Source organism: Cololabis saira, chromosome 5, assembly GCF_033807715.1.
Source record: "Cololabis saira isolate AMF1-May2022 chromosome 5, fColSai1.1, whole genome shotgun sequence".
Lineage (NCBI taxonomy): Eukaryota > Metazoa > Chordata > Actinopteri > Beloniformes > Belonidae > Cololabis > Cololabis saira.
In genome coordinates, this window is record NC_084591.1 from 32,894,133 (window position 1) to 32,907,371 (window position 13,239).

Genomic DNA, 13,239 nt, shown 5'->3' on the forward strand with positions numbered 1-13,239 from the left:
TCAATCATGTGTGCTGCTTCCCCTCTCACCACTCACCTTCAGTACAACGTCCCCCTCCTGGATGTTGCCATCCCTGGCCGCCAGGCTCTCGGGGGAGATGTCCTTGACAAATATGTGGCTGGCCAGTCGCAGGCCATATTCTGCTTACAGAGTGAACGACAGCAACAAAGATGATGTTAGCACAGAGTTCACATGCCGACACCCAACTGATTGCACTTGGCTGATGGCTGCTGCGCCCGCTGGGATTAGCGGCTGTGATTAAAGAAGATTAATTGCTCTTTTACTTAGATTTACTTGAGTTTACTCAGATTCTGCTGAGGCTGGCGAGTTTTTTCACTCTGGCAGTCAACCAACGCTGATTTAGAGGTTTTATTCTGTTCAGAGTTGTACAGTTTTGTGTGGTAACTGTGTGCAAAGCAATAGCAGCAGGAACAATAAAACTAAAACACAAAAAAGGTGCCTCGCTACGCCGTTTTCCTTTAACATCACTGTCCCCGACTTTGTGAGCCTCACCTTCATTTTTACGGGACTTGACAAGCGTGACCTTGGCGGGGCGTGGGGGGAGATTGTGTGAGCGGCGATCGGTGCGTGGGGAGAGACTTCTCTCTCGCGAGCCGCTGCGCTCACGTTCCCTGTCTCTCCGCCCGCTGCTCCGGCCACTGCGCCTGCCCATCGCCCCGCCCACTCCGCTGTAAGCGCCGCTGCGTCCGCTCCGTGTCTCGTATATCTCCTCATCGTAGCTGTCCTCCTCCTCGTCATGCTCCGACATCGTTTCCCTCTCCCCCAGACGGCCCATGGGAACATGCACCTTCCTCTTCCGTCTGATTGTCTGCCGAAAGGAAATGAGATTTGAAATCAACCTGACAACCAGTCTCTCCTCGTAAATCAACCGCTCCCCTCCTCACGTCTGTGTTTCTCCCAGCTAGTCTTACACAGGAATGTCCTAACACCATACATGTTAACAGACTGTTGCTTCACACACATTTTATCATTCCTGACATGTTGATGTTGAAACTCACAATTTTGGCAATTTTCCCACTCTTGCGAAGTTGCTGGACGGCGTACGCGTGCTCCACGTTGTCCATGGAGACGGCGTTGACCATGACCACTCTGTCATTCTCCCTGGAGACGAGAGACAGCACAAACAGAAGCACTGGAGCTCTGCAGGACCAGGCAAGGCCATCAAATGATATATCTAGATATCTGACAGCATCTTACTGCAGCAGGCCTTCTGCCGGGCCACCTTTCAGCACATCCGAAATGACAATGGAGGTCTCGCCGCTCTGAAAATGAGGGTTATCCCGACCTCCTGATATGGCTATTCCAAAGCCAAACCCTGGTGCCTTTATGGAGAAACACAGATTAGGATGTTCACTTATCTGTCCGAGAGACAGGCGGGAGAAAGTTATCACCCGTCAGCACAAATGCCACTTAACGGTTTTTCCTATAAATCACATTTTCAGTACGAGTGAGATACAACTGCCCCAGGCTCCAGAATGACACATGGTTTTTCACCATGCACTATTAGCTCCAGCCTCTTCGCTCTAGTCTCTTAGCGCCAGTCCTTTAGCTCCAGTCTCTTAGCACTAGTGTCTTAGCTCCAGAGTGAAATGCAGCCTACTAAATAGGCAACAGGAGGGAAGGTGAACGCTGGGATGGAAGAAGACAAAGCTACACGGCCCGGATCTCTACAACCCAGGATATAAAGAGCAAACGGAAATCTAACAAATACTTACCCTGTGTAGCGTTACTGTGTGCTGTTCCCAAATGACTGTCTCCTCCATCGCTGCACTCTGGAAGACAGAAACGCAGTGTGTTACACACAAATGTTCAGTCACGCCGGTTTTGCCCACGCTGTCAACTTTAGCGGCTATAACTGGACCCAGTCTTCTCTCTGAGGACGCAAACGTCTGTTTTTAACCTTTTTCCGACATTAACTTGCTTTATGATGCGTAAAAAACTGATTCAATGAATATAAAAAAATGGAGTGTGAAGTTTTTGCTGGTACCACCTTTAGCGATGAGTGTGGACTTTACTACCTGTATAATTCCTGCATCACAAATACTGGACCGAGGGGATAAACTTCAAATAAAGTACAACTATGATTGCAGAAGACGAACCCATCGTTCTGACAAACAATACCAGTAAAAGTGTTTCCACCGTCGCCCCCGCTGGAGCAGAAGAAACAGGAAAGGATGAGGTTATTTCTGGGATTATAGCGGCACTGAAGGGAGAACCCAGCAGCTGAGCGGGTCTGGTTCTGCGCTGACCGGTTCACTGCTGACCAATCACGCGCTGGCAGCGTGTCGGCGTCAGAGTGACTTCTGAGTCATAGTAATTTCACGTTTTACAGTTCACACTGTGAGAAACATGCGTCCACGGAGGAGCTGCACGGTCAATGAGCTCCGCTGATTTAAAGCACACTGCAGCCTCGGTCAGTAAAACTGAAGCGATAAAGGTCAAGTCTGGCAGGTGTTGGTGCACCTTTTCATCTCAGCTTTGCCTCTGATTAACTTCCAGTACACCCGTGACACACCGGGCCGCAGTGACTGCATATAAACCCTTCTAGCCCGTCTCTTGGGTGTAAATGATCTCCCGTTAATCAGGACCTTTTACAATCATCTCTATCCTTCACATAAACCCATTCCAGCTTCCACGAGACAAACACCTACAAAAAAGGGTTTTCATCCAGCTTTGTAGGTGATTTTGTTGAAACCTGAAATGATTATAAAATGATGAACTTTCGCGTTGGTGCAAATTAAAATGTCACGAAGGACGAGCAAAGGCAGATGAATCCTCCGCCCCACGGGCCGCTGCGAACATAACCGCCGTCATGTTGGCATCTTCCAACCCAAAATACCCCCCGGCTCAACATTAAAGATTAATAAGCAGTACATCAGCATGACAAGTTGACACCGTTATGGCCATCGAGTTCCCGTGAGAGACGCAGATGGCCCGATCTGGGGAGAGGTGACATATATTAACAGCTAAAAGTCATAATAGAGGTTTTCTTTTTCCAGTTGGACTCCACTGAGAGGCCTTCATTGTCCCAGTGAGCACCCATGTCTCCGTTACGACCTGCTGGCCGAGGGCCGGACGTCAGCTGGCCTCTGTGAGTACGGGCAGCTGAATAAATCGCCACAAGTGGCCCCAGACGTCCTCCGCTTGGCAACAGCAGTCGCAAACCACCAAAGCAGCTTATGGTGGGACACACACAACGAGGGTGGACAAAGGTCTTAGCGAGGGAACTCCCCCTGGTCTCCGAGACTGAATGCACTTCAATCACAAGCAGGGAGGAAAATCTCTGGTGAAAGCACGGAAGCTGAGAGCGCTGCTCGTTGGAAAGTTGGCTCTTCAGGGAGGATTTATTTCTGTCTTTCTGATCAACACTGGAAATGCTGAAGCTGAGAGCCGTGATGTTCCGGTGAAGATTCGTGGCTGGAAACTCGCATGACTGAGAAATGGGAGGAGGTTCGTTTCCAGTCGATGTCATCGCTTCAAAAACATTCAGAAACAAAAGCATAAAGCAAACAAAAGTACACAAACACATCTGATGCTGCTTAGAGCCGGAGGAGAGGGAATCAGATTCCCTGCAGCTGCGGGGAAGACTCGCAAAATAAGATTAGATGCTGCTGAATATGTCTGACATAGAAAAATAAATAAGACTTCTGAAGCAACAAACAACAAAACTAAATGTACAATTGAGTTTTTTAAGGAGGGTCCTGCAGTGTGCACCACACACACACACACACACACACACACACACACACACACACACACACACACACACACACACACACACACACACACACACACACACACACACACACACACACACACACACACACACACACACACACACACACACACACACACACACACACACACACACACACACACACACACACACACACACACACACACACCTTTCTTTGAGAGGATGTAGCTCTGCTTCCTCTGCTTGCAGACCTCGTTGCTCCGGTAACAGAGGGGGAGCAGTGTGACGTCGTGTTAGCGGCCTGACATTTTCAGAAACCAGTTTGAAGGTTCCTCCGAACATCCGGAGATTCGGAAAAACATCCATCAACTCAAATCCTAAACAAAAACCATGATTTAATATTCCAGGTGCCACTTATTCGGTGCAGCACGTGCAACTTAACACATATCTGGACAATTGTTCACAAAGGCCTTTTGTCCCCCACCAAACTAAAATCTCACCCGAGGACTAAGACTCCCACTCACTGTGTACAGTTTGTAGTAAAAGTGCGTCAGCGTCCAATGACTGAGGAGTTTTAGGAGAATTGCTCTGGGCGCCTTTTATGGCCACAAATGACTGCTGCCAAGAGAGCTTCATAACCGGCGCCGGAGCCAAGGCTGGCAGCCGCTGCACGCTGGAGACGACCCACGGTGGTTGGGTCACGCTTGGAGGATTAACGCGAGGCAACGTGGTCGCTGGCGTTAAAACGCAGACGGAAATGACATAAATGCCCTGGTCAGACACCACGAGCTCAGGTGGTTGTGTTCCTCTGCAGAATTAAACATGACAACGCGTGTCAATGCTGAACCAAAGCACTCTGTTTCCTTTTATGAATCCATCAGTAAACGCCGCCAACAAAGCTTAATTTCTGATCATCGGTGGATCGTAGACGATGACGACGTCTTCAACTTAGGGCTGGGCGATATGGACCAAAAGTCATATCTCGATATTTTCTAGCTGAATGGCGATACTCGATATATATTGATATTTTTTCTGTGACATAATTGGGGTTTCCCCCAAAGCATTATAGCATAGCATCTCTGTTAGCTTCATTTTTTTCTGAGGCAAACCCTTAAGTCAGTTTTAATACAAAGCCTCGTGCCAAATGTCACACAGGTACCTTTATTGACAGAGGTCTGCACAATATCAAAATGTATAAAACAAATGAAATAAAAAATAAACTGCCTGCATATATAGAATTAAAATGCTTCTTGAATAAAATAAAACAAATATCCCTTTCCTGCATAACAATTAAATTAAAATACACTGTGCAATTAATACAATGTAGACAGTAACAGGCAGACTTTTCCACTGAGGTTGACAGTTGTGCAAATAACAAAACATTTGTGCAAATCTCAAATAAAACATTCAAGTCAATTTGTCACAAAATAAGCTATATCAAAATCATTAAAAATAAAAGAATAAAAAATATATATATATATTTTTTTTAAATCGATATAAACGATATAGTCTCGTACCATATTGCGTTTGAAAATATATCGATATATATTAAAATCTCGATATATCGCCCAGCCCTACTTCAACTGGATCACCAAGTCCCACCTGCTGTACAGGTACCATACTGTACCTTAAACACTTAGTCACATGATGACTGATTCATTTTTTCATCAACGATATTGAGGCCTGAGACTCCTGCATCTCCACCATCATGGTCGTCTCGTGTCCGACTGCCTGCCAGTCGGACCTGCCGCCGGTGAGCTAACGCGATAAACCCACGGCTGCAAATTAACCTGACATTTTTAGTGGACCAGAGTGGGCGCTCACTTCCGGTACGCATATAAATCGCGCCACGGCCCTTCTGGTGATAGCACCCGTGTTTCCAGGATTCCTGATGGATGGCGTGGCGCAGCCAGACCTCCACCCTTCTGTGCCCAGTAAGGCTTAGCGGTAAAAACAACAAATATCATCTTTCCATTACTCATATACTTCTGGCATAGGAGCTACTTTGGCTTTTATTCTCTGTTTAACTTCAAAAATCACATCAACATCTCGGTTTCTATCGTTTGAAAACCAGAAAAGACACCTGACACGGGAATTTCCTTCCTGATGAAGTCCACTGTTCAACTGAGTTAGGGTTAGGGCGTATGAAGAGGGAACAGAGGCAGGATAGTGGGGTCCTGTATCCTCTGACTTCTTGCAGTAGCAGGGTTTCGGGGTGAGGCGGAGCCGTACTCAGTTCTGACCACTCTGGGACACGAGCAGCTAAAAATAGCTCTCATTAATTCTGCCGTTGTGATGCTGCAACAGCGCGATTTAAGGGAAACTTACAGCAAGAACACTGTAGAACATCTAACAAGCTCTCGTTATGTAAAAATGTCATAGATTCAAAAGACACAAATTACATAATATTTCCAAAAAAAGGGGGAAGAAAAAGTCCCTTCTTCTCAGCGCTCACTAGATGGATTTGTCTCCAAGGCCTGATCATTTTTCAGAAATCCTCTACAGGACATTCAAGATGCGGATATAAAGTGCTCCTAAATGACATGCTTGCACTATGTTTAGCTTATCTTTTCAATGATAACTGAGAGACAACTCACTAAACTTACTTTTAAATCTATGAATAACCACATAGTACCCGTCTGTCATTACAGGCTGTAAATAAAACAACACAGTTCCCTTGCTGCTCGTTAGATGGACAGGACGAGCATCAAAGCCCCCCAGCAATGACGGTGGAAAACACCACGCCAGCAATAAACAGCCTGCTTACTGTAGTCCCAACAAGAGCACTGCTAGAAGTTGCAGTGTAGCTGTAGACAGACGCTAGGATCCCATACCACAGTAGCTGCTGGCAGGGAGCTTCATAAATAAATACATAAATAAATAAATAACATGACTGATCACTTCAGGAAGTGGACTGGATGTGCCGGGGAGTGCTGACACCTGCTAAAAACCTCTGGCCTGTGAGGAGAAGGAGATGCTAATGAGGGTCCGTGGCTGAGCGGCCCGCGGGGGTCCCCTGAGAGGAGGGTGACACGCTGCATGTGCAGCCCGGACCGTACTGCGGATCTCTCACGGAGGGGCGATCGTAGCACAAACACAGCAATGCCGGAGGATACCAAGGTCAATAAATTCATTCAAGCCAGACATGGAAGTAAAACTTCCAACTACCCGAGCCATAAAAGACATCTTTCTTTTTTTTTTTTTTTTAAGGGTTACAGTAGCAAAGGCGTCACTTCCACTTAATTCCCTTCGCTTCATGCAGAAGGACTCAACACGGGATGAAACGCTACAGAAGATCACAGGTACTTACATCAGTTCATCCCGGTCATTATCAACGACAGACAAAAGCGTTTCCGTCATTTAGCGACTTCTTTGTAAATCCAGCAGGAGATTCCTGCAGACGCACATCAGCAGCAGTGCATGACCGCACTACTCAGTGCTGGGAGGGACTTGCCCCCACCTTCCCTTCTGTTTTCCAAGCTCTGTAACCACAGAAATTACAACCACAGGTGAGAGGCTGTGAAACACATCCTGCAGATCTCGTGCCCTGCACGGGTCTGCATCCTCCCCTGACATGCGTCCCACAAACACGTCCCCCCCTCCGACTCTTTTCCTTACGTGCTCGTGGCATCGGAGCAAATCCCCTTCAGCTTGGCAACAATCTGAGGGATCTGCAGTTCCGCTACAGCGCGAGACTCCTCTGTACTAGCGAACATCCACCCGCAGTGTAAACTGCTGTATCGGACTTAACCCTCGAGCTGCCGCGCCGAACCAGAGCAGAATCTGCCAAGTGGTTCACAACGTCTGTCCTTATCTGTAGCCTCCTCCCCAGGTATGCTGCAATGTATGCATAAATTAGGTTCATCATGTCAGCCGCATCCCGCAGAACACCAGCTGTCACAGTAACAGTTATCTATCACCGACGACGCACAAGCACAGGATGTTTACTGGTCGGATGCTGCAGACGAGGACATCCACATCTTTATGTGAAGCTAAAATTAAAAGGCTGCTAAACAGTCCTACAGGGGAACATCAATGCAACAGCAACCGCACACAAAACACACAAAAAGCGTCAGAGTACAAACATGTCAGAGTAGCTCCTAAAACCCAACTTGGTACAGGACAATCAATGTTCCTGTGCGCTGTGATCCAGGTGACAACACTGGTGTGAAATACAGAAAATAACAGCCGCTCAAACTGAGAATAATCCTCTATGCTGTTGAAACACCTCCATGAGTACGTTCTGTGCATTACAGCCACGGTCAGGTACGTCTGCAAGGTGGTTCCTCCACTTGTGTGCATCACACAGGCATTTTGTTATTATCAGCATTTTACACCTGCATCCTTGAATTTAACACATCAAATCAACTAATAGGCTTGACACCCTGCTACTCCTGTTAATCCATCTAAGCACAACAAAAACTGACCCATCAATCTGAACAATTATATAACAGATAATATGAAGTCCACGTGACCATGGCAGTCTGTTCTGTGTCTGCAAAAGAATGACCGTCACACCTCCGGGGTGAGACTTAAGTAGTATCCTGCGTGTAGATGAAACCAACATTAGGAAACTCACACATCTACTGATGTGCAACAAACAGGTCTTTATTCTACCGGGAATCATCAGAAGATATTTAATGATTAAATCATTTTAAGGCCTTGACACACCAACCCGACTTCCCTCGCTCTCTGCCGACTGCTGTGTCGGCTCGCGTCGGCTGGGTCGGGCTCACTAGACACACCGCAAATACGACACCCGACGGCGAACTAGCACGTACGTTCTGCGCATGCGTGAGAGGTAATTCCCCTCCATACCAGCAGGCAGCGGTAGTCTGTATTCAGGGGCTCAAGGAGGGGGACGGCGCTTTTTTTTTTCAAAGCTTTATTGAGAAAACACAAGTGCAGACAAACAAAACTCTGACCAGAACAGATCTGATCAAAACAGACAATGTAATCAAAACGCATTTTTATTCAGTCCGCAAATGACGACGAAAAGCATTCTGGGAAATTCTGGGAACAGCCAATCACAGAGTGAGTTGTTTGACCGACGGCCGACGCCGATTCAACATGTCGAATCGGCTGAAAAGCTCCCGACGTGCGGGACATACCGGGGAAACTATGCCGAGACAGACGAGCACCGACGCTCACCGACGGCCCGACGGCCGATTTTCGGCTTGGTGTGTCAGCCCCTTAACAGTTGCAAGGCAAGCCCTTCTACGTGGAGTCGGACACTTCTGATGTATTTCTGGGAGACAATTGAAATCTCACAGAGAAGCAATTGATTCAAAAACGTACGGCTGATGGGTGTACCTGTAGTCGGGTATAAGGGGCAGTAACTGCTGCTGTTCCACCCGCTACATCACACCCGAGGCCGCGAGCGCCTGCTGCAAAAAAAGAACTCCCTGTGAGATTGTGGGTATTTTGCACATAATGTCAACAAACTTGTGTAACTGGCACTTACAATGTGGGAAAGTGGATTACAGATTTACAGCAATCAATTCCTGATGATAAGCTGACACAGAGGTGGAACCTTGAAGCACAGAAACGCTGCAGGATGGACCGACGTACATCCTGAACGATGCTGGAACCCCCTTCTCTTCTTCTTCTCATTTGGCCTGGACGTCCAACACTGGGGTCTGATTGTAAACAGGCAACATTGTGGTTTCTGTGCCACCTGACACCATTGACCATTCTGTGGGTACTTTGTACACCAGAACTGAGAGAACATGACTCTGGTCGTCTCTTGCACCGAGTAGCCGATGGCGTGTGAACATGGTCCGTGAATTGAGTGTCTAAGAGGAGGAAGACGAGCTGGTTGTGTCTCATCCGAGTAGCTGCTTCATCTACAGGCTCAGGTTGGCCATGACGCCCCTTTTCGTCCAGAGTGGTTCAAAGTTGGTTCAGAGCCAAATCCTGTTTTCAGCAGCATTAATAGCATTTAGTATTTGGAAAAGCTGGCTGGCACTGGATAGAGCGTTAAAACAACAACAACAACAACAGTTGTTTATGGTCGTGTTTACAGCTGTAGCTATTCTCATTTTTTTACTCTGATCTTTTTCTGTTAAACCCACTGTATTTACAAAAACTCAAGGCTCATAACTGTCTCTTACAGTCTACCAGAGACGGGGAAAGGCGGAAGAGAGGAGAAGGAGCGTGACAGGTAATTCACGCCCAACTTTGAAAAATCACGACTGGACCAATGAGGCATCGTACCGTCAGAGACGGCATCGTTCACCGGACCGACCCGGCAGGTTCTTCTAGCCCTTCTGACTCCAAGATCCAGCTGCATTCAGACGGTCCTGCGAGACATCTGTCTAGGAGAGTCGGCTCCGCTTTAGTCGTCCAGTCCTTTTACTTCCTTTGCGGGGAAGTTCAGCTGCATGGCTGAACTAACACGGATTCATCCCAAGGCAACTTCAAGCATCTGTGCTGTACGCCCGCTTCATACGCCAAATCATCCCGTTCTTATAAAGAGGCATATCGTCGCCTTGAAATACAGTCATGCAAAAGTTTTTACCCCCTCATTTAATTCAGCTTTTTTGCCTAATTATACCTCTATTCTTTAGAAAATATACAGGAATTAACTTCTGGGCTGAAACTGGAGTATCACATAAACTCTATATTTTGCATCATATTTAAACAAAGATGCAACAATTCTTTTTCTTTTTTTGTTATTCTGACTTACTAGTTCAAAAATCTTTTTTTTTTTCTTTTTTAAATATCCATCAACCAACACGGACTCTCTGGGAAGCGTGTCTACCATGTGGAATACATTTCAGAGAAAGTAGAGAACTAAAAAGCTGAATATCACAACCAATACAATCATAATTAAACATTAAAAAACAGCATTGTTCTACTTGCTCGCTGGTACATAGCTTTCCAGGGTCAGGAGGGTATTTGGAGATGAGTAAACAGTTAATAAGGGCTATAATGTAACTCCTTTTAGTTTGAACGAATATCTCTGTGCAGGAACATGAAGCACTTTGTCTTAGGGGTTTGAAGCGACAGTGAAAGCAATGGTACCTGTTTAAGTTATTAATGGTAAATGTGTTATAGAGCTGAATGTTTATCTGAATCAAAATGCCTTTTGTTTACAGTTTTAGTAAACTTTATAATAAGAGCTCAGCAACTTTTAATAAACGCTTCTGATGTGGAAGATGAGTTTATGAAAATGTAATCAGCTAAGAAAATTACAATCATTGTACCTCCACGTATAAAACTTCCCCTCAATCACTCGCACTTAAACTTCCAGCGCAGCATTTGATGGCCCGCTCGTTACTCCAGATTTCTGGCATTTATAAAACCGTTACCACGGCCGCTGTTAGGGCGTCATTTGCATAACCCATCTATGTCCTGCACCGTGCAGCTCTTAAAACACACCGCGCAGTAAAACTGGGCCTTTGGTGGTTTGAAAACAAACGATGAAACATGTCACAACAGCAACTCAACAGAGTGCAACGACAGGAAAAGAAAAAGAGGGAAACAAAAACATTCAAAAGTTACCTTTTAAAAAAAAAAAGCAGCAACTATCAGCACATCCATCCTGAAGCCCCGATTAGATGAGCTGACTGAGCGCCAAGCACAGGTGAAAGGATGAGTTCACCTTCCCTCCCCGTCAGGAGCGCCTGGCCACGGTGACAGACACACAGTTCTCCCTCTCCGTCACCTACCACTCGCCAGCCTCCAATTCATTATTTTCCAATCAACTGAAAGAGACCCGGGAAGAACGGCGCTACTAAATCCTGCAAGTCAGCAGTTCTGCTACGATTATGTCTTCTTCCAGGACACCTCGCTCATGACCGCAGGCTGCTGATGTGCGGTTACAGTCGTCCACCCAAGTCTCAACTCCACAACAACTACTGGACTGGAGGTGTGCACTTACAGAGACGGTGTGTGTTGTGTCACGTCTGAAACACTCCCCTGGTGCTGTTCTGCTGGGTCAGACCTTGAAACATGTACACACCCTTCAGCAGGGGGTCGAGCGTGAGCTGGCACAGTCGCATGAACACACATGAACAGCAGCCGTGAGCCAGTTCTGCAGAAGTTCTGCAGCTTCTGTGAAGGACTTCACAGAACCACACTCGACCCTTACACTGAAGTAACTGGTTATTTTAATATTCAGCCTAACAGTACAGCAGTTCCCATCATGACCTTCATGGCTACAGCAAAGTCAGAGGGAGGTCAGAGGAACCCACCCCGGATGTAGAGGCTTCATGACACTGTCCAGGTTTCACTCATCAACCCCTGACATCTCTCATCATTACTGTCTTTGATCTTTGACCTGATGTCCGTATCGTCACTGTTTACATCCACACAGTTGTTGCAAGACTCTACCTGGAAGGACCTCTGGTCCTGAGCTGCACGTCGCCGGTATTACTTACCGGAGACCACGAGATAGATGACGCCTCCTAAAAACAGTCAAAAATTGGTTCAAATGAAATTTAAACTTTCACATTTTTTTATGGGAAAATACTCCTTTGTGTTGCATCTAGTGATGCACCTAATGTTTGGTAACCGAAATTGTTCGGCCGAAAATAGCAAAAAAACACTTTCGGTGTTCGGTGGAATAAGTGGGGAAAAAACCGAACAATTAATAACGGCATGTTTAGATGACGCAAAAGAAGTGGATAACACAAAATAAAGAAAAATAAAATCAATCCCTTTCCAATATTAATACTTGTATGGGAAAGGGATTGATTTTCTTTTTCTTTATTTTGTTTTATCCGCTTCTTTTTCACTTTTTTTACAATGCACTTTAATGCATTTTTTTTTTCGGCAGTCAGTTATAGGCCTAATGTAAGGTCAAAGATGGCCAAAAAAATTATTTTGCTAATTTATTTATTTTAAGTTATTGTGCCTTGTTGGTATAATGTCTGCTGGAATATTTAAAAATGCTGGGAAATTAAAAAAATGTTCAATAAATATTTCTACTTTGTAATTTTGTAAAAGATCTTTTTCTTTGAAAAGCATGCCTAGAGCACATTTATTTGATTTATGCAATGGTGAAAAAATTGGCAAAATAAATGGAAAAACTGCGAAGAACCATTGTTCGGTATGTTATTCAGTATTCAGCAAAGTGTTTATTATTATTTTCGGTTTCGGTTTTGGCCACAGATTTTCATTTCGGTGCATCACTAGTTGCATCATAGCAAATATTTTATTATTAATATTGTTTCTCTCCGTTTGAAGTGTCCAACTTGTCAGGAGACCGTAGTTTAATGTCTCTCCTCGTTGGCAAGTAATGTTTTATAATCAAGTATGTACTGTATCCCCCACAAAATGACCAAAATAAACATTTATATAAGGAACTGCAATCAAAAGTAATCATTTCAGTAACAGCTGAGCTGCCCGCCCCGCTAAGGGACAGCGTTTGGTTGGAGTCGGTGGCCGCAAGCAGACGCAGAGAGCTCTGAAAACATGATTATCAGCGAGTCCGAACATAAGAGCCCACGGGAGGGCAGGAATGTGGTGATGAGCGGAGGTGCAGACCTGCTCCCGCCTCCTCCGTCAGTGATTGA

General features: G+C 45.7%; 1 protein-coding gene across 14 annotated transcripts in view; it reads right to left on the reverse strand.

The window, feature by feature from the left end:
• tjp1b (tight junction protein 1b) overlaps positions 1-13,239 on the reverse strand; it is a 91,034-nt gene that overhangs the window by 29,988 nt on the left and 47,807 nt on the right. For 9 of the 14 annotated variants that reach the window (XM_061721621.1, XM_061721620.1, XM_061721619.1 and 6 more), the window contains 5 exons: positions 1,737-1,793; positions 1,219-1,343; positions 1,020-1,122; positions 514-829; positions 37-143 (listed from right to left, as the gene is read on the reverse strand). In XM_061721621.1, coding sequence (XP_061577605.1) covers positions 37-143; positions 514-829; positions 1,020-1,122; positions 1,219-1,343; positions 1,737-1,793 — 708 coding nt within the window. Of the gene's footprint in view, positions 1-36; positions 144-513; positions 830-1,019; positions 1,123-1,218; positions 1,344-1,736; positions 1,794-7,028; positions 7,201-13,239 lie in introns of those variants that run through there. The other 5 variants (XM_061721623.1, XM_061721618.1, XM_061721631.1 and 2 more) reach the window with 2 other exon arrangements.